This window comes from Schistocerca americana, chromosome 4, assembly GCF_021461395.2.
Source record: "Schistocerca americana isolate TAMUIC-IGC-003095 chromosome 4, iqSchAmer2.1, whole genome shotgun sequence".
Lineage (NCBI taxonomy): Eukaryota > Metazoa > Arthropoda > Insecta > Orthoptera > Acrididae > Schistocerca > Schistocerca americana.
The window spans coordinates 713,176,680-713,199,584 of NC_060122.1; the positions used below are offsets into that span (position 1 = coordinate 713,176,680).

Genomic DNA, 22,905 nt, shown 5'->3' on the forward strand with positions numbered 1-22,905 from the left:
GAAGATGGCTTAGTTCTCTTACTTTTAGACCTTTTTGACAACTTGGCCGGTAAGACCTGGTTTTTGAACTGGGTGGAACACGCTTACGTACCTATCCTTACGTTTGTTTTGAATTCGTTAATCTTTTATCAGTATGCACCTAATCGTCTTCGTTTAAATCTGTCATGAAGTTCTTTGTTTACTTGTATTTTTATTATAAAGTTATTGGTTCTTGATGGGTTCTTTCTATTCATTGTCTTCCACGGCACAAACATATCTGTCTGCTCTCACGGTTCCAGATCATTGTCTTGTCGCACTTACTAGGCAGAAAATTATTTTTGTACTTTACTTAACCATCCGTTCAACACAAGTGTTCGACGGTACTATAATAGATTTGTGGTCAACGATTCGTATTTATGCATTTTCTGAATCTGAAACTTCGGGCTACCTTTTTTTCTAGCGGATAAGTTTCTCTCGTGAGTGGTTTGTCACCAACATCTCAAGACTATGTACAGAGAATATGCCATGCTGAGCGTTAAGAGATCCTTTCTCTGACTTGCTTCCTAATCGCGTGGTTTCCTAGTCCAAAGCTTACAGACTAAAAAATCTCCCCTTTCCACTGTGCCATGATATGAGAATTTACCAGCGAAATTATATATATATATATATATATATATATATATATATATATGGTATTAGTTGAGAATCTGGGGGCCTGCTAGGGTAGTCTGTGGTCTGTGTGGCTGTGGTGACCACCGTAACCGGATGGCGTGGTCAGCGCATCTGCCTAGTAAGTAGGAGACCCCAGGTTCGAATCCCCGTCTGGTACAAATTTTTAACTTCCCTATTGATCTAAATCAATGTCCAGTGGCAGCTGATGTATTTAATTCCTCTGTGTCTTCTTTCTGTTACTATTTTACGTTCACTGCAATATTTTTCAGCCAAATTATCTTTGTCTGCAGTATTTATTTCTCATTACACATAACCGTTGCTTTTTCGGCAATTAAACTTTGCCACCATTGGTGCCCAGCCTAGCCTTCCAGTTCGTATTCTATACAGAACTTAATATTGCGGTCCCTTTTACCTTAAGTATCGGCCATTTTCGTATTCAAAGTATTTTATATGGACTATTGCTGTTAAAGATTTATGATAATTTGGGACCTTACATTGAACACTTCAGCTGATTAGTCAAACTATCCTTCTTTTTTTGCCTGATCTACATCAAATACCGCCTTAGAAAAGTTTCCTAGCCAATTTCATATCGTAACCGGACTTAGACAAGGATTCGGCTTCACCCCCCCCCCTTCCCCACCACCACCGTTCAGTTTAGTTTAGGGAAAAGTGATTAGGAAATAACAAAATGAAACTACGGATGAAGTTCATATTCATTGCCTTGCATTTTCTGATGATACTGCAATCCTTTCCAATGACAGAGTGGAAACAATTCAGTTCTGTAGGAAATAGTCCATGAAATAGTAACAATATGTGAATTTTATATAAGAAAAATCATTGTATGGAAGGCATCAAACCAGATTTCTGTAGTTGACTTTTTATCAGCAATATTAGGAACAACTTAACGTCAACAGACTGAGCTAGTAATGCGAATCATTAAACTGGCTGGCTGGGAAAGAGCGGCAAGCAAAAACAGAGCACCATGGAACTGTATGACGAGAGCATGCTCGCCCAGAGCGGGTGTAACAGGACGCACTTAGAACGGAAACTTCACATCGCATCATCCTCAGATTTAATGGTTAGATGGCCCAGTGGATAGCCCGTCAAAGACTGAACGAAGATCAAGGATGATTATAGAAGCAAAATAGAAACAGTGAACGTCCAAGCACAAGACGTGGAACATCGAGCGAACTGGAAGATCCACGGTGTCGTGGTTATGTGGTTATGTTGGACTACAGAGCGGGAGATCCGTGTTCACATATCCTTCGTGACCCCCCCTTTTTTTTTCACAAAATTATGAACCGTCTGTTCGGTCATTGACGTGCCTGTTCTCTTGCTATAGTCTTGGCGATTGTCATACTACACATATGTTGTAGAATATGACTCACGTGGTAAGAATATACAGTAGAGTCTCGATAGTTCGAGTTCCCAATAATCCGAGCCTCTTTTATTTAAAAAAAAAGTTGCAACGATCTACTTTTTTTTTAATGAAATGATAGGCCGGCCGCGGTGGTCTCGCGGTTCTAGGCGTGCAGTCCGGAACCGTGCGACTGCTACGGTCGCAGGTTCGAATCCTGCCTCGGGCATGGTTGTGTGTGATGTCCTTAGGTTAGTTAGGTTTAAGTAGTTCTAAGTTCTAGGGGACTGATGACCACAGCAGTTGAGTCCCATAGTGCTCAGAGCCATTTGAACCATTTGAACCACGAAATGATAAATAATGAAAACATCATTGCAAAAGATAGTTAGGGAGATAGGGAGAGTACAGCTCAGTGAAAAAGCAGACAACAATGCAATCAACACTGACGATTAGCTCGCTGCCCTGTTGCACGAACATCTGTTGTCTGTATGGCACGAAATACCCCGACTACTGCCGGCTGCTACCGATCAAAACTGGGGAGTTCATACGCTGCTGTAGTTCCCAGTACCTGTACTGTACAGTGTTGTGTATCGTTTTGTTTGTTGACTGTGTGTTCCGTTGTACACCTTACAAAGATGAGTGCTGTAACAAAAAAGAGGAAATTTGTGCCTTTGCATCTAAAATTAGAAGCAATAAGGTGACTTGACAAAGGAGAAACAATAAAAAAAACTTGCGCTCGAATATGGTGTCGGTGAAGTTACTGTTGGTGACTGGCGAAGAAACCGACTTAAATTGGAACAGTTTTCTTCACAGAAATGCTCACACGAATCTCTCAGACGAAGAAGTATAAAGAAGTCAGACTTCGAAAAAACAAGTGAGGCATTGTTCATGTGGTTTACCCAACAGAGACAGACGGGTGCTCCGATTTCTGGCCCAATCTTGCAAGAAAAAGCTTTGTTTTTCAGAAACCAGCTGCAGGAAGGAGATGACAATTTCGCCGCTAGTGTGGGCTGGCTCGACAAGTGGAATAAGAGGTATGGAGTGCGTCAACTAGACGTATGTGGAGAAAAACTCTCCGGTGACGCTCAGGCCGTTTCAGAATTTATCGTCGACATTAAAAAAATCATAACTGACGAAAATTTGTCTAATGAACAAATAACTGTGGCGAAACTGGGCTAAATTTTAAAATGTTACCAGCGAGACAACTTGGCTCTTGTGAAGAAAAAAGTGCTTCTGGGCAGAAAAAAAGCAAAGAGCGGCTCACAGTTATGGCAACTTCAAATGCAACTGGAAACCACAAACTAAAACTAGTTACATCAGAATAATGCCTGGATGAATCAGGAAATCTTCAAGAACTGGTTTCTCAACTCATTTGTACCTGACTGCAAGAATTTTTTAAAAGAAAGGGGACTGCTAAGCAAAGCAATTTTGCTCATGGATAATGCGTCCTCACATCCAAGTGCAGGAGAACTGCAGTGCGAAAGTATCCCTGCCTTGTTTTTCCCACCAAACGTTACCCGTCTCATTCAGCCCAAGGATCAGGGCGTTCTGGAATGCCTACACAAAAAAAGTATCGACGGCGATTGCTATAGTCAATCCTGCATTCCGAAGACAACGCAAGCATTGTAGGAGCTTTGAAGAAGTGACTTTGAAGGACGTCGTGTACTGGATTAGCGAATCTTGGAGCGAAATAAAGTCAGACACAATTTCAAAGTCATGGAGGAAAATTCTATAGGAAAGTATACCAGACACAGAAACTGAAGATTTAGCAGATGAGGACGATCAACCATTGTGTAATTTAATCAGAAGATTGCCAGGGTGTGAAGAGGCAGAAGAGGTGGAAGTAGGCGATTGGTTAAATTCGGACGAACAGTTGGAAGTGACAGACTCTTCTATAATTGACATGGTTAACATTCCATCGCAGTGTGAGAGTGATGAGGACGACGAGGCAGAGGCTGCACCGATGATGAGTCACACCGATGGCTACGCTGCTCTCGAGGCCGCCGTATGCTACGTGGAACAACAGCGTGAGGTGACACCAGCTGACCTACTGCTCCTGAGACGGTGGCGTGACATTGCCGCCAGCAAACGTTGCAGCTTCGCCAAACATGACACACTTCACTATCACTTGTCTAAATAGATAATTATTGTTATTCTGCCAATTCAAATGCATGTGTAAATACTTTTATTTTAATAAAGTTCATATTTTGACCATTATTACTTACATTACGATAATATTTCTTTTTTCCATTTAAATTTCGATATTCCGAGTTTTCGATAGTTCGAGATGGTTCCCGTCCAGTTCACCTCGAACTATCGAGACTCTACTGTATTACTGTCGCAAGTAAAAGTAATGAAAACTAAGAGCAGGCGAGATGCCGCATAGGCCTTTCACAGAAACGAAAACAACAAATAAACGGATGTAAACTATGTTACAATAAAGGAATTAAAGAGTCAACTTCCAAAACGGAACGCAAGCGTTATAACAGGTGGTACTTGGGTGGAACAAGTAGCAGGTATGTACGTCTGGAGGCTCATCGCCTTGCAAAACGGGATCCCAGTGCCGAATGCTAGTGAAAACACACAAGATCTCGGAATCAACTTTTATCATAGGACCCTCCCCTACACCTCGCTGTTGCAAAAAGAGCGTTAGACTACGACACTGACACAAAGCTGAATACAGTGAACAGACACGTCAATGGCCGGACGGACATCTCATAATTTTGTGAAAAAGAAGTTGGGATGCGAGGGAGATTCGTGACAACATGATCGCGACGCTTTCACCAGCTACTAACATCTGATCAATGGCGTTGCCGCATATCGCATCTGGGCGACAAGATGATCTGTGTACCGACAGATGTTGTCGTTCTGGCTGGTGGGGGTCGTGATTGGCTGTCCCGGTGTTTGTCTGTTGGGAGTTGTGGTTATTCGCGGTCGCAGTCGGCTTGTGTGCTCTTCCGGATGATAACATAATCAGTCTCGCTGGCTGTGTGTCCAGCCACTCCGTATCTCTCTGCTTGTCCCACCCTGTAGCACCGTTTGTGTCCCGCAGCCCGAGTGTTAACATGTTCCACTGACGCCTGCGTAATCGCTGCGACGTGAAGCCACCAGAGCGTGACGCGGCTTCTGCCGTCGCCCTTCAACACGGAATGGACTCCGTCGGTATGTGCACTGTTTTCCTGTCTCATTTTTAGCTTTTTGTGAGGACCTCCGTACATGGCTTAGATGATACTGCACACACTGTTCAGCCGTCCTATCGGGATTTGGCTCCCATAAACAACTTTAAGCGAGCGACAGGGTCGTGTTAGTTGTGGCAGGTTCATTCATACATCTACTTCTGTAGCCCGCAAGACACCTTATTGTACGAAGAGGAGGGTACTTGGAGTACCAACATCTTTTTCTCTGCTTTCCTGTTCAGTTCACGAATCGTGCACCTGAAGGCGACTGTTAGTAAGTCTTCGTATGAGCTCGACTTTCTTTTATTTTCCCGACATAGTCATTTTACGAGATCTATGAAGCAGGAAGTAGTACGTTGCTCGACTCTTCTTAGAACATTCACACACTGAATAATTAAAGTGCAGCCACTCACGGAGGTCCAGTGTGGGCTTTAATTATCCTACGGCAACGAAACTTGGTAGATGTGCTAATGCCTTAATGCAGAACCTATTTACGCTGGAAAACAAATTATTTCCAATTTTAGTCACTAGGCGCAAATCTGGCGCTGTACACTGTGACGAAATGACATGCACGTTGTCATTTTACAAGCCATAACGTTAGCCAGTATGACTATCGAGAAGAGAGACCTTGCGCTGTTAGTGAAACTGTTTTGTGTGAACGGCAGCAATTATAGTGCTTCATTCAGAGGACATCGCTTACTGAAAGGTCTGAAGAGAAGCTCGAGGTTATTAAATGGTTTAAAGAAGATAATGAAATTCGTAAACGCAGGTGAACTCGGTGTGGCACTCCTCATCTGTGGAGTAATGAGAACTACCAAATTTCGGTCACTGTTGAAAAGCGTGTTGTACACGAAGAGCCATTACAGTCGCCAATGTGACTGTGTGACGTGGATTCACAACTATCTTTATTCTCGGTCCGTTCTTCTTTGAAGAGAATATACCCAGAGGTCCGGTCAGGTTGACCGTGGCGCCTGTACGTTATCGAGACCTCCTTGTACAGCATGTGATTCCTGCTTTGGAATAGCACAACTGGCGGAAACCACTGTTTTCATGCAACACGTGTCAACACTTCATGTCACTAGCCGAGTGAAAGGTCTGCTTAATGCAAGCTTCCACGAATGGCCTACAAGATCATCTAATCTCAATCCATGTGAGTTTTCCTTTGAGTGTACTTAAAATAACATGTTTACCAGGGTCTCTACCTGATCTGAAGACCAGTATACGGGAACACGTTGCCCAGATTCCACCGGAACCGCTGCGAGCAACTGTTAATCACGTAGTTTTACGAATGCAGCATTTCGTCGTCACTGGTGCTCACATTGAACAAATCTTGAAAGCAGCAGTCAATAATTATATCGACGTTGTGCCTCTCTTGACCTCTTACCGAGCGAGTGGTTAGCACACCTGACTCGAATTTGGAAGGACGACGGTTCAAACCCCCGTCCGGCCATCCTGATTTAGGTTTTCCGTGATTTCCCTAAATCGCATCAGGTAAATGCCGGGCCGGTTCCTGTGAAAGGGCGCGGCCGACTTCCTTTCCTAATCCGATGGGACCGATGACGTCGCTGTCTGGTCGCCTCCCCTCAAACAAACCAACTAACTAACTAACTAACTTGACCTCTTCTGTCCACGTCCCATTTCTAATCCACTGCGTATGGAAACATTTCTGTACGTCTTTCTTGCACTCACAGCGCCAGATTTGCACCTGGTGGCCAAAACTGGAATTAATTTTCCAGCGTAAATAGGTTTTCGCATTAACGCATTAGCATATGTACCAAGATTCGCTGTCATACGACAGTTACAGCCCACGCTAGACCTTTGTAAGTAGCTGCACTTTAATTATAGCCACCCGATATTTTATGAGCTATCTATTCCTACAATTAAGTAAATGTTTTACAACGAATCTGTAGCATCTGCGTCTCTTCCTCTCGTTTCACATTAGGTCACTCCGGAATGATACTCAAATATTTCGCAGTTGTTACGGTTTCCAGTGACTGATCACCGAATGGACTGTTACACTTGTGTGAAAAATGGTACATTTACTTATGGTCAGTCGCCAGTCCCTGCATCAAGCATTGATCTTCCGCCCGTCTCCCCTGATTTTCCTCAAAGTTTAAGAAGTTGCGACTGTTCCATTTAAATCATGATCTACGAACAGCTTCTTATGTTATCCATCAGATTATTTATATATGCCATGAACAGTAATTACAATGGGACGCATCTCTGGGCTACGCCCTAACTTAAATCTTAGGATTTCACCTCGATTAAAAACAACGTGTTAAATTCTATAGTGAAGAGCGGAGACAACGTAATTTTCTGCTAGAAGTGTTCTGACCGTCACACAGGCCTACATACGTGGCGCACGGAAAGAGGGGCTATTTACATGCCGGATTTCATCTTAAAGTATTGTATCCAATAAGTAGCATTTTATGATAGGTAAAAACGTTTATTCTGAGATTCTTCTGTGTTATACTCACAGCGGCTCCAACGGAAAAAGGTGTAGAATACCCTATTTTCTAAGGTGAAGTTGTCTCCAACACAGGCTGGTTTGAACGCAAAAGTACTTTGATGAGCTTTGTGGTGTAGGAGACTGTATACCCTTACACTTCTCCGACCTCTGAATAGCCACTTATGGTGAGGCCTGCAGTTTAACTTGGACTGCGAACCAGGGTGCAAATTTTTATTTCCCACATACAAACTCTTTTGCCTAGGGTAAAAAGACTTATTCGCATAGGCGTAATTAATGATAATATGGGTCATGCATGTATGATTCGGCAACAGGAGCCTCCTGAAGAACATGTCTTCCTTAAACCTAATGGTTCAAATGGCTCTGAGCACTATGGGACTTAACATCTTAGGTCATCAGTCCCCTAGAACTTAGAACTACTTAAACCTAACTAACCTAAGGACATCACACACATCCATGCCCGAGGCAGGATTCGAACCTGCGACCGTAGCAGTCCCGCGGTTCCGGACTGCAGCGCCTAGAACCGCAAGACCACCGCGGCCGGCTAAACCTAATGTTTCCCCAGTAGTTAAGATTAAGAACTGCCATTAAGCCGTCTCCTGCGATGGTAGTGCAGATGATTAACAGATGTAGGATCATGGTTTAAGGGTTTTTTGGTGCTTTACCTTTTCATTTATAGATTTTCTACTAACTGCATCATTAATTTCACTAATTATTAAAAGGGTCTCAGTTATAAATCTTGAAGTGTTAACAACAATTCTACACAACTGTCTGTAGTTCCGTGAAAATGCGACCCGAACTGGATTACAGGTGGCGGGTTTCGAAATTGTAAACAGTAATAAATAACATAAAGAATTGTCCATAACGTTTCCGCAGCAGTTGGTGATGCCAGAAACATTGTCTGCAGAAATGCTGCACACTTTCAACTAAATCATCCTGCTCCAAACCCGAGAAAGATACAAAAAACCAACACTTTCCTCGGAGCTCTCCCAAATCCTGTTCTTAACAATGTGTGAAATTCTCACGAGATCTTATTGTTAAATATCCCCGTAGTGCTTCAAAATAGGGCTGTTGATAAAATATCGATATTTGTTCCAAAATGTGTATATGTATTGTCCCCCCCTCCCCCGTTATATCGAAACTAAAATGGAATACTGAATGCCGATACTTTTATTTCATGTTATATTTTTTCACAATTTTCGGTACATATCTAAAGCTGTTCTTTTTAAATTGTAACAGAACATAATTTTACATTTACTGTATATGTACTTTCTAATTTTTGAGCTTTCAACACGTCTAATCTTTCTCTTTGTCTGTGTGAAACAAGCATATGTGGCAAAAAATATGTCCGATTTCATTGGGCGGATGCAATCATCGAAGGTCCATGATATTTCGGCGTACAATAGTTCTGCCGTCATCAGGCGGAACGATTGTTCCCCGAATTATCGTGGACCTTCGACAATTGCATCCGGCAGTACACCCGAGAACCTTGGAAGGATCATGTAAGCCGGGAAAGCTTCAGATCGCATACATGCCTGTAGTGATTCTCAATACATGTAGATCGTCGACGATGTATTTTGTCAATAAAGACGCCAGTCACCTTAAGTGCAGATAAGATTATTTCACTACTTTTATTTTCTGTCGTAACTGCATTTATATCCAAATTTATTGATGATTAGTTTCAAACGCAACGTATATTATCAAACCGTCACCTATCGTCAAAAAGAACTTCATTAAAGTGAAAACACAAATCAAAACCACGAAAACATCTTGCACGATTGCTGCACACGTTTCTGAGTATTAATCATGTGAACAGTCGCGATGTAATTTAATATGGCCGTCCGCACTCAGCCCTCTACCTACAGATCATGGTCAATCGCGTGTTTTCACTGAGTATCCATGCGCACTATCGTCACAGTACAGCGATATCGTGTCTCCGCTAAGGTTTGATAAAACGAAATGTATTAAAGTGAACTGTTCTGAAGCGTTCTTTTAAATTTCACCGTGATGAGTCACCTGAATAAGACTTATCTAGATTTGTAATTACCAGAGTGAACCTCATTGTAATTTTGTACACAAATAATGCTTGTTGTTGTTGTGGTCCTCAGCCCAGAGACTGGTTTGATGCAGCTCTCCTGTGCAAGCTTCATCTCCCAGTACTACTGCAACCTACATCTTTCTGAATCTGCTTAGTGTATTCATCTCTTGGTCTCCCTCTACGATTTTTACCCTCCACTTCGACTGCAGGTGAACACTGAGTTTGAAACTACTTCCCATTAAACACAACTACGACAGAAAATAAAAACTGTGAAGTCAATACTACTTAGAAATCCTTACGTCAACGTCGAATTGGAAGACCATAAATAGATAATTATTTTATTGCCTGCCTTCTCTACTACTGCTTCCACTTCCCAAGTGCGGCTAATTCTCCAGTCAGAGGCTGAGTTTTACGCTGCATTTCACATTGTTTAGAAGCAGCTACTAGGGCCGCACCTTTAGCCTCCCAAATACAGCGATAGTCATTTGCGCTTGTTTTCGGAGTGCTATGCGTAAGCTGATTTTTGCGCTGTCTGACGAAAACAGTGACTGTTAACAAAATCATAAAAGCAAGACGTGGACAAAAATGGCTCTGAGCACTATGGGACTCAACTGCTGTGGTCATAAGTCCCCTAGAACTTAGAACTACTTAAACCTAACTAACCTAAGGACAGCACACAACACCCAGCCACCACGAGGCAGAGAAAATCCCTGACCCCGCCGGGAATCGAACCCGGGAACCCGGGCGTGGGAAGCGAGAACGCTACCGCACGAAGACATGGACAAGAGGGATCATATCTTTTACTTCTGTAAGAGACAAGCGACTTTATTGCACCACGTATTTCTTGTTAACCCCAAACCACAAAAAAATTCTAGCATAGAGTTGGGTATAGAAGAAAGGTGGGTTAAAAACAGAGAAACAAACTCTACTGGGTTACCTGAATAAAGGATTTTTACTAATGGTGTAAGTAGACAATTAAGTTGTATGCTTTAGATGTCAAAGAGCATTTGTTGATAATGTCTCATCTCTACCTGGCAATGTTTTACGGGGTTGGTTAGGGAATCGTGCTTAGCGATTGACTGTTTGATATCACAATAACAAAGAAAAATATTCGTTCCTCAGCGCTATTAAACACCGTTAGGTGACATTTCTTTCATCTCACTTAGAAAGTTAAGATTAAAATCAATTTATTAAGCAACGAACTCGTTAAAGTATTACTTCTGGTTGTGTTGTACAGGTATATGCATCATCACAGAAATTTGCCGCTTGTGATAATAGGAAGATGGTAACATTGTCCTTTACGCCTTTCTTGTCGTGCAACTGCAGGCATTGGGACTGGGTTGTTTTGAGGAGGAGACCAGACAGCGAGGTCATCAGTCTCACTGGATTAGGGAAGGATGGGGAAGGAAGTCGGCCGTGCCCTTTGAAAGGAATCATCCCAGCATTTTCCTGGAGTGATTTCGGAAAAACCTAAATCAGAATGGCAGGACGAGGGATTGAACCGTCGTCCTCCCGAATGAGAGTCCAGTGTGCTAACCACTGCGCCACCTCGCTCGGTGCTCGAAGAGGAATTCGGTGTTCAGTTCTACTTCGAAGCTTTAGGTACCACTGTGATTAGAATGGTGATAGCATTTGATTGTGTTACTCTTAGTTTGCACACTATCGGATTTTGGAAATGTGTATGGGGTTCCTCAAGAAATGCATGAAACAATAAGCAGAATCACAATAGGCACATTTGGCGAGATCATCTGGACAAGCACCATAATCACTTATTTTGGGTTGCAAAATGAAATGCCACTTGAATCACATTCTTTATTTTAGCAAGATGAGTGCGAGTATACTACCCAGCCACTTGCCAGGAATATTGAAGCATAGCTGATACATTGGTGCAGACAGTTGATCATGAGTAATAAAATGTACTTTCATTACGAAAATTGTATTTCCTAACTTAGTGTTGATGTCTGCAGTGAGTCCTTATAGTGTCTGTTATCCTTCATGCGCATATTTTATGTTGCCGGAAGAAATATAGCTCCATAGGCTGTACGTATTTTGTTGTTTTTGGCGGAATTACCATACATTGTCTTTACCAGCAAATGAATCACTTACTATTGTTGACCTTTTGCTCACTGCAGGAATCACAAAGTAGTATATACGTCTTGTTATTTGTGACACTTCCATTAACAACATTCACGAGAAAGCGTTTTAAATAGTCTTTTGACGTTTTCTCAAATGTATGTTTGCTGGAAGATTGTGTACAAACAGTTCTTTTTACTTTCGGGCCGACAGTTTTTTCCCTGAAGACAAGTATTCACTTTTCTTATTAGGTGTCCAATCACTGAAAGTCCAACTTCTATTTTATAACTATGCGTTGTATTGTATGCAGACCGGATCGAGGCAACTATTGATTTTTCCCCTTTTCTAGGTAGTGTCCTAAATGCAGTGTGGCTGTATCTGGAAAGTTGCATTTTTCTGTTTTACGTCTTCGACAAAACTGAGGCCAGATTGGCGAGTATTTTAGCCTTTCTGTACATCTCTGGCTGTCATGAAAGCAGTGATGTGTCTACGGCACGTTTTGTATTCTTTCTTGAAACGTTCTATGAAAGCCACAGAACATTTAGACTTTGTGTGGCCAGTTTATCTCGCTTTTTGCATCGTCCAAAATTTCAGCTGCCATCAATGGACACGTGTTTCTTCATTCGTTCCTATGCCAGATTGGGACAGAATGTGTTGTTTTATCTCCAGTTCTTTGACGGCTTGTTTCCTCCACATAATCAGACATTACTTTGATGTTCGATGTGATTTTTGTAGAAGAATGTCTCTTCAATAACGAGCTGTAGGTCGCCACTTTACTTAGAGGTGTATGGTAATAGCTATAAATATGTTGAAGACGTTCTTCCGAAAATTTTCCTGAAATACTAACAGTACTGGATTCCTTTGCTGATGAGGGTTCATAGTCACCAAAATTTTTAGCTTCTCTTTGAGGAGTACTGTTTCCGCCACTCCCACTAGCACTACAATTTTGACACTATTATCGTCTAAAATTATGTTTGCTTCATCCACAATCCTATCCGATGCAACTTCAGTTGAGCAGTCAAATATTCATATTTCTGAATTATCAGATCCACAGAAACATTGCGAAAGTTTCATCATTCTGTCCTACACCGTCTTCCATTTGATGACGCCTTCTTAACTTGAATACCCCAATAATTAAAACGTTCCGAACATAAATGGAACAGTTTTGTAGTATCGGCATGGTCACGCCAGAACTTAATGTTGACCTTCATTTCGAAAGTTTGTTTTACGTAAGTTTCGTACATTTCCCGTTTAATTTCCGTTGATGGGATGTTCCATGCATACAGAAAAATAGTTTTACACGGTACGGTCGCTTTAGTTCTGACGGTTTTTTAAAACCTTGACGGTACTCATATATAACTCATCGCTAAATGTAAAGGACGCAGATTGTTAGTCAAACTAGAGAATCCCATTATGCAGGGCCGCATTTGGCTACAGATGTCCGGATATTACCGGCCGGTCTAACTCTGTTTACCGGCGAACTTGAGTGAGATGAGCTTCCTTAGTGCAGTTGTAATCTGAGATTTAATGGCAGTGGCCGCACTGTGAAATATTTCACAACAAAAAACTTGCATTGGCGCTCTTATCATTCGGGCATTAACTACGGAGGAAGAATGCGCATCTTTTTGTGGCTGTTGGAATACTGACAGCATTTCCTATCCATTTCGTACCCTGCCGAGGTGAGACAGCCGTAACAAACTGGACTCCCATTCGGGATAACGGCTGTTCTAATTTTCGACCGACATTTGGGTTTTTATTATTTCCCTAAATCACTTAACGGGACTGTTGCGATGGTTCCTTCGGAAGGCCAGAGCCAATTTGCTTCCCCAGCTGTCTCCAGTCAGAGCTTGTGTTAAGTCTCTGATGGCCTCTCGTCGACTGGACGATAAACCCTAATTACGACTGTCGCAGTTTGAATAATAAGTAAATGTTCTAACAATGATGTTTCCAAGTTGACACGCCAGACGACTACCAGGTACCCACGCACCGCTCCACTGCTGCCCCGTCCAGACTGGTGAACTGTCAGCTTCCTGACACTAAAAACTCAGTTCCACCACCCGCCGTAGTGGCCATCTATCCCCGCCGTTACAAAATAAATCACTTTTTACAGTGTTTATTTGACTGTAATCACTTAATTATCGCAACAGTTTATTGTTTTGACTCCTCATTAATCATTGCACGCGAAAATGCACTGCAAGTGTAGAAAAAAGGCCACACGCTAGATGATAATACGACGTGACTCGACTTGTAAAAGATGTTTCAGTATGTTCGTGTAATATCCTCTGAATATCACCGATCTTCGGTTGAAACAAAGAAATGTGAAACTGAAATGATAGTGTCAGTCAAGTAAATGCATATAAATATTTATTGGGTATTAACTTCAATCAGTCCTTTAAGATATTATAATATTGGATTTGCAATGAATGAAATTCACGTACCTCATATTGCCAGGAACACAATATCAAAAGTATCTACTCTATGTTTCCAGAATGAGATTTTCACTCTGCAGCGGAGAGCTTCTGTAAAGTTTGGAAGGTAGGAGACGAGGTACTGGCAGAAGTAAAGCTGTGAGGACGGGGCGTGAATCGTGCTTGGGTAGCTCAGTTGGTAGAGCACTTGCCCGCGAAAGGCAAAGGTACCGAGTTCGAGTCTCGGTCCGGCACACAGTTTTAATCTGCCAGGAAGTTTCTTATCTACTCTATGTTAATTAAGAGAGGTCAAAGATTAAAAACAGGAAACTCCTGCTGTGCAAGGTGTCCGCAAAGAAACAATTCTCAACACCCCACAGCTTCTCAGGAAGTTACTTCGTGAATTATCAAGCTATTACAGAAAAGCTATTACAGAAAACCAGGTCAATTCCCTACAGTAGTTCCTGACAGTTTCGACAGATTTTTAAGTTCGTAATGGTAAAAAATATTTATTTCATATTATTACAATTTAACAAATTTCGGTTTTTTTCCTTGACTTGGACCGTGAATCCTTGCTTCTTGCCAAATTTCACGATTCTAGGTCAACGGGAAGTTCTCTTTGGTTTTTGAAGAGTGAAGAATGAGTTTGCTAGTATCGAAACAAGTGACACAAATCGCCGTATCTTTTGATTGCACTGAAGTAGAAGCTTAAATTTTTTTACTCCACGAGGGACTTACAGACATTAGTGACGTGAATCTGAACTCAACACGACTACCCAATCCTGAGAAAAAGAGTTCTTAACAGTCGGACAGCAGACAGACGTAGACGGACAACAAAGTGATCCCATAAGAGTTCCCTTTCACCGGTTGAGGAACCCCCCCCCAAACAAAAAGCGCCATCTGTTGGTTCTTTGGTGCACTACGCCGTGATGATTACAGATCCGAGTTACGAAGATTAGCAGATGATTTTAGATAAAACTTTAAATTACTTTGTTTTTCCATGATCCGATTTTGATTGTATAAAACCTATACGTTCCCACAAGCTACGCTCAAGTTACCCGTGAAAAGCCGCGAAAACTAGTTCAATAGTTTTGGAGACTAGTCTGCACAGATACAGACACGGTCATTTTACAGTTTTGTTATTAATATAGATATACAGATAATGCTTTGAGTACTTTCTTCGGATCTTCATCAGTGCAAGCAGTTGTTTTCTACAGTCCCTCGCCTTTTAAATGCTTTTCAGTAGTAAACGTCCAGTCATTGTAGTTGGTCATATAAGCCGACTTTTCAAAATCAAATAGTGGCTGTCCACCCAAAGTCATCTTGAACACATTTAGCTACTTCAGCTCACAGATTTTGAATTTTTCTGTACAGAAACATGATACGAACAGAAGCGCAGTATGGTAACTCACGAGAAAATGCGACAGTTAATGCCACGCGGGTATTAGAGATCTTGACTTACAGTTTCTGAACAAACGATCCTTCATATACGAAGAACCTCTGCACATCTCTTCATGAGCTAATAGCCTATTGAATAAGGACTTCGACCAATCCTTTCAGAGATCATGAAACTGACTTACTTGTTAGTAATGAATGAATTCACACAGAGCATATTATCAGTAGCACAGACTTTCAATCCTATCTACCATATGATAATTGAAAGACAAATAAAACAAGAAAAACAATGATCTACTGTTATACACACTGTCATCAAAAAATAAAATAGTTGTTAAATAGTTCAAATGGCTCTGAGCACTATGGGACTCAACTTCTGAGGTCATTAGTTCCCTAGAACTTAGAACTAGTTAAACCTAACTAACCTAAGGACATCACAAACATCCATGCCCGAAGCAGGATTCGAACCTGCGACCGTAGCGGTCTTGCGGTTCCAGAATGCAGCGCCTTTAACCGCTCGGCCACTTCGGTCGGCAAAATAGTTGTAACTGAGTGTAAATCACAGAAACTGTAGATGTAGGTATGTGTCGTGCAGTGAAAAATCACAGCTATGTCTGTCATTTGGTATTATTACTTCTTAATTTGACTGGCACAGCAAATAATCGTATCCATTGCTAACCATGGTGACGGCTACTCGGGTATTCCGCAATGTTCTCTTCGCGAAATTGTGGAGGAAATGGCTTGCAGTAACTGGCTCACCTGTGTTTCTTGTAGTGGTCAGCCAGTGATATTTCCTTGTCTTTCTTTTAGCTCCTTTGTCGCTTTACTTGTGTTTTAATCTAATGTAAAGCTACTTTTACTCTTTCTACGTTCGTGTGAGGTGGGAACGAGTGCATGGCTATGTAACAATTTTAGAGATTTTATCCACATTCGCTTGTTTTAATGTGCGTAAAGGCGCTGATAACCTCGCCGTTGAGCGTCCATAAACTCCAAACACTCAACATACACGAAATCGGCTTGCCGTATTGTCTTCCTCCTCCTTTCGGATAACAAGTCAAATGTGTAGCTGTGCCATCTGGATGACCGTGATGATATTGGAATGACTTGAAGAAACTTTCGTATTACGTGCAAAAAAACATACAACGGCACTGAAAAGTGAATGTACTCACTCCTATGTATACGACTTCCAATAAAAGAAAATCACAACAACACGGCAATCTTATGCCATAACAAGAAATGAGAGGGAATGCTCACTATCCAGCAAGAATATTTCATACAGAAGGCCATAAATAAAGCAAAAAAAAAACATACTCAGTGAGCAAAAGAGCAATTACAGATTAATAATATTCAAACCAATTCACAGTTTATCGTAAAAAATATAAGAAGTAAAAATGGAAAAATTCCCATGATCCCACAGTCAGCCCTAAAGTATTTGAGCACGAACATGTGCAGTTTGCTACACTATAGGTTACGTGCAGTGACATGTTTTAATGTAACCTGTTAATTGGAAGAAACATGAAACCTGTACTATATGCATTTAGTACAAGGGGCAGACGAATTAAAACGAGATGGATGGAAAGAAAGTAAGTAAACTATTTATTATTTCAAAAATAATTGCCGTAACTGTTGATATGAGGTCTATTAGAAAAGTATCAGACTTTTTCTTTTTGCGAACACCCGATGTATTTGAATGTAGACCACTTGCATGAGCCGACCTTGAACCTTCGTGCACGTGCGTGAATATTGTCCCTCTTGTCGATAGCGTCAGTTGCTGCCAAGCAGCAGTTGAGTGAGGTATTGTGTAGTGCTCGCGTCGATTTTTCATTGCAAGGGAAATGACGGAACGACCAGAGTAGCGCTACTGCATCAAATTTTGCCAGAAACTGAGCGACAGCCTGGCGGAAACCTTTCAGAAGGTTCAGATGGCTTTCGGTGACGATGCTCCGTACATCACACGAATTAAGGAGTGGCAGAACCAGTACAGACGACTCCACATCGGTTGAGTGGGGCCACACACTGGTCGGCCATCAACATGCCGAAATGACCAGGTCAGTGCCAAAGTGAATGTTGTGGTGATGCGGGAACATCGTGTGACTATCAGATTCCACTGTAACCGAAGATTTGGCCATGAAGCGAGTATCAGCAAAAGTCGTGCCAAAGCTGCTGATGGTGGAACAGACCCAAATTCGTGTTGAAGTCTCACAGGACATGCTGACTCCACAAACAGTGGCCCCGACTTCGTGAACACCATAATCACTACTGACAAGTCCTGGCTGCACGGGTACGACACGAAAACCAAGTCTCAGTCGTCACAGTGGAAGCATTCCTCTTCCCCAAGACCAAAGAAGGCCTGCCAAGTGCGCAGCAACGTCAAAGTGATGCCGACTGATTTGACTCCCACGGTGTGGAACACCACAAATACCACAAGTACGCACCACAACGTCAGTCAGTCACCAAAGATATTACAGAGATGTCCTCCGTCGCCTAGCTGATGGTGTGCGGCGCAAGAGACCGGACTTGCGGCCGACAGGAAATTGGCGCCTTATCACGACAAGGTTCCAGCACATTCCTCGCACTTGATTGAGATTTTTCTGGAGAAAAAACCAGATTCCTCTGCTTCAACAGGCTCCTTACTCTCCTGACATGGCCCATGCGACTTCCGGCTGCTCCCCAAACTCAAGAGGCCAATGAAAGGAACGCGATTTCAGACAAGAAAGGACATTATGGCAGCAACGACAGCTGAGCTAAACTCCATTCCGAAAGAGGCTTTTCCTACGTACTTCCAACAATGGCGGCACCGTTGGGAGAAGTTGTGGAGTCCCAAGGAAATTATTATGAGGGTGATAGGTTTCCAACGCTCCAGCTTACCTAGGTTTTTTTCCCTGCCAAAGATGGGATACTTCTCAAATAGACCTCGTACATTTATCAGACTGAGAGACAAGGCGGTCAATAGCCTCGTGAGAACATTTTTGTGATCGCCTAGGGAATAATGATTGTACCCAGGTGTTCACCTCTTCATCTGTAGCAAATCTATGGTTACGAATGTCTTTCTTCACGGCTTCAAAAGTATGAAAATTGCATGGGGAGAGATCGGAATTCTACAGGGTGGTCCATTGATCGTGACCAGGCCAAATATCTCACAAAACAAGCGTCAAAAGAAAAATCTACAAAGAACGAAACTCTTCTAGCTTGAAGGGGGAAACCAGATGGCGCTATGGTTGGCCTGCTAGATGGCACTGCCATAGGTCAAACGGATATCAACTGCGTTTTTTTTATTTTAAAGTAGGAACCCCCATTTTTATTACATATTCGTGTAGTACGTAAAGAAAGATGAATGTTTTACTTCCTGGCCGATTAAAACTGTGTGCCCGACCGAGACTCGAACTCGGGACCTTTGCCTTTCGCGGGCAAGTGCTCTACCAACTGAGTTACCGAAGCACGACTCACGCCCGGTACTCACAGCTTTACTTCTGCCAGTACCTCGTCTCCTACCTTCCAAACTTTACAGAAGCTCTCCTGCGAACCTTGCAGAACTAGCACTCCTGAAAGAAAGGATATTGCGGAGACATGGCTTAGCCACAGCCTGGGGGATGTTTCCAGAATGAGATTTTCACTCTGCAGCGGAGTGTGCGCTGATATGAAACTTCCTGGCCGATTAAAACCGTGTGCCCGACCGAGACTCGAAAGCTGTGAGTACCGGGCGTGAGTCGTGCTTCGGTAGCTCAGTTGGTAGAGCACTTGCCCGCGAAAGGCAAAGGTCCCGAGTTCGAGTCTCGGTCGGGCACACAGTTTTAATCGGCCAGGAAGTTTCATATCAGCGCACACTCCGCTGCAGAGTGAAAATCTCATTCTGGAAACATCCCCCAGGCTGTGGCTAAGCCATGTCTCCGCAATATCCTTTCTTTCAGGAGTGCTAGTTCTGCAAGGTTCGCAGGAGAGCTTCTGTAAAGTTTGGAAGGTAGGAGACGAGGTACTGGCAGAAGTAAAGCTGTGAGTACCGGGCGTGAGTCGTGCTTCGGTAGCTCAGTTGGTAGAGCACTTGCCCGCGAAAGGCAAAGGTCCCGAGTTCGAGTCTCGGTCGGGCACACAGTTTTAATCGGCCAGGAAGTTTCATATCAGCGCACACTCCGCTGCAGAGTGAAAATCTCATTCTGGAAACATCCCCCAGGCTGTGGCTAAGCCATGTCTCCGCAATATCCTTTCTTTCAGGAGTGCTAGTTCTGCAAGGTTCGCAGGAGAGCTTCTGTAAAGTTTGGAAGGTAGGAGACGAGGTACTGGCAGAAGTAAAGCTGTGAGTACCGGGCGTGAGTCGTGCTTCGGTAGCTCAGTTGGTAGAGCACTTGCCCGCGAAAGGCAAAGGTCCCGAGTTCGAGTCTCGGTCGGGCACACAGTTTTAATCGGCCAGGAAGTTTCATATCAGCGCACACTCCGCTGCAGAGTGAAAATCTCATTCTGGATGAATGTTTGAGTTGGACCACTTTTTTCGCTTTGTGATAGATGGCGCTGTAATAGTCACAAACATATGGCTCACAATTTGGGCATTTTCATCACAATAGCCATACTTCAACACGATATCGACCTTTTCCGCAATTCGTAAACGGTCCATTTTGACACGGGTAATGTATCACGAAGCAAATACCGTCTGCACTGGCGGAATGTTACGTGATACGATGTACTTATACGTTTGTGACTATTACAGCACCATCTATCACAAAGCGAAAAAAGTGCTCCAACTAAAACATTCATATTTCTTTACGTACTACACGAATATGTAATAAAAATGGGGGTTCCTATTAAAAAAAAAAACGCAGTCGATATCCATTTGACCTATAGCAGCGCCATCTAGCGGGCCAACCATAGCGCCATCTGGTTTCCCCCTTCAAGCTAGACGAGTTTCGTTCTTTGTAGTTTTTTCGTTTGATGCTTATTTCGTTAGATATTTGGCCCAGTCACTATCAATGAACCATCCTGTATGAAGGCTTCCCAGCGAAACTTCTGGAGGTTAGTCGAAACAACCATGATAACTTGAGGACGGACATTGTCCTGCCTGAAAATGATTCTGTTCGTCAACATTCCTGGGTGTTGGGATTTCATAGTGAGCTTCAGTTCTTGCAATGTGTCCACATACTTCTGAGCATCAGTAGTGGCACCGTGCTCCGGAAAGTCAATGAACAGTGGGCTCTTGGAGTCAGAGAAAAAGGAAAAGGTCATAAAGACTCTACCGGAGTTTCTGTGCACGGCTTTGGTGAAGGAATTTCGGAAGGCTGTGTGTAGTAACTCTGCATTAGTAGGACTGTCATAGATAGTATTTCCCTTGCCATCGCGCAGAGAAGGCATTGATTACGTCTAGCAGCTAGCATACTGCACATACGACCATAATCTCTTTGGATTTTCAGCTAGGTTTCGAGGCAAAGTTTCGTTGTGGGGAACTATTATAAGCACCTCGCAATGAAGTCCGGGCTGAATTTCGAGCTTCTGTAGAAATCGCCAATTATGGGGATTTTGCGTTCAAATTTGGGATGCTTTTTCTCGATGTTTCCGCAGTGATGTTCTGACCTGTTTTGTGTACCATTGGGATCAGCGCCTTCGTTTGTTAAATTATTCCCTCGAGGCTTCGTCTTGACCGCCTCCCGCACTCTCGTCAGCAGATTTCGGCAATATGCTCCTGATGACGGTTTGCCTCTTATGAGCATAATCTGTTAGCACCACACCACGAGCGTCTGAGATGGCCTGCCACTTCGGTTTTCTTCATTCGGCATGAATCGTTGAAGCGTTGTTCCCAACGCAGTTTTGATTTGGGTCCTTTCATGCCATGTCAGGTGCTCCAACCCAGTGTGTATCAAGCCCTAGGATATACCGAAAAATTCGGCTATCCGTCGTAGTTTTGTGGATGTCATGCGTTGAAATCATCTTGCAGAGTGAACCGACATCGACACGGACGCTAGCAATTAATATGGCACTGGTTTCGGGAAATTATCGAATGAAAATAAGTCGTATTACAGAAGACACTGGAACTTATAATTTTTGTGTGTTAAGATGGGCAGCTGCTGAATCTTTACTGAAAATTGCTTTACAATTGTTCGGCCTTGGAATTATGAATTGGAGAGAATGAGTTTTAAGTGTACCAGGTAATTAATGGTCATAACTGCACTATCAACACCTTTTCTTTAAAATCAAGCATCGTACGGATCTAGTTTCCAAAGAAAATTAGAAATATTGTAATGTAACAATGGAAATGCAATGGAATGCTCTAAGTGTCATAGTTCAATACTCAGCAAAGATAGTAAAAGGTTATTCTGCTTTTGCGAAACTGTATGTGGTCATTATTTATCACGTACTGCATCATTTTAATCAAATCTTCATATTCTTTTCTTCACAGATGTGGCTTGTAACATCCGGGGCAGATAGTTGCATTTTCTTCAAGTCCTGTAGTCGTACATCTTTTCTCGTCCGCGGTAGTGTTCTCGCTCACCGAGCTCGGGTTCCCGGGTTCGATTCCCGGCGGGGTTAGGGATTTTCTCTGCCACGTGATGACTGGGTGTTGTGTGATGTTCTTAGGTTAGTTAGGTTTAAGTAGTTCTAAGTTCTAGGGGACTGATGACCATAGCTGTTAAGTCCCATAGTGCTCAGAGCCATTTGAACCATCTTTTCTCAGAACAGGATACCTTCCCAGGACTCCTAATTTTAACTATATGAGCCTTATATTCGTCAAACCGTAGCCACCGTACTTCGCGTATGTTTGGATTTCCTGTGTTTATATTACAATGTGCTGCATTCTTGAAATCTAAGAAGTCAGATGCCTAAATGTTATTGACGATAGATGGCTTTATTTTATCTTGATTGCTATATAATTTCCTGTACAATTTCCGGAACAATACAGTTAATAACTCAAGAATAAACATTCCGTCCAGTTATGATGTAGGTTAGCGATCAGTAATGTGTCTTGCCTCCTGTGCTGGACGAGCTTTTGCAGGAATACATTTATTGCTAGAAATTATGTATTCATACCCTACATTTTTCATGTTTTTCCTCGTTGATGCCTTTAATTCGTTGTTTCTTTCCACTGTTACAATCCTCTGCTGCCACTGCAATTTTATGCGTCCCTGAGGACAAAGCGCGAGAAACATAGCCTTTCAAAAGTTGATAGCAGTGGCTGTTAAAACGTAGACAATCTGTTGATTACATGGCACTACATTTTCATTCGTGGCAGTCTGAGCCTTTTTTGGATGTTAGTGAGTTTGATACCCAGATCCCATTTCACATAAACTTCAAAATTCCTTGTTATGGCACATAGTCTTATTTCAATTCTTCAATTTATATTGTCGGAAAGCTGTGAATAA

At 42.5% G+C, this 22,905-nt stretch overlaps 1 protein-coding gene across 2 annotated transcripts in view; it reads left to right on the forward strand.

Annotated features, from left to right (window-relative positions):
* The window catches only part of LOC124612842 (b(0,+)-type amino acid transporter 1-like), a 439,105-nt gene that overhangs the window by 260,507 nt on the left and 155,693 nt on the right, over positions 1-22,905 (forward strand). Inside the window, exon 1 of one of the 2 annotated variants that reach the window (XM_047141271.1) lies at positions 5,055-5,170. The exons of the other annotated variant lie outside the window; for it this stretch is intronic. Within the exon in view, the coding sequence (XP_046997227.1) occupies positions 5,158-5,170 (13 nt within the window). The 5' untranslated portion in view covers positions 5,055-5,157. Of the gene's footprint in view, positions 1-5,054; positions 5,171-22,905 lie in introns of those variants that run through there. 2 annotated transcript variants of the gene reach the window in all.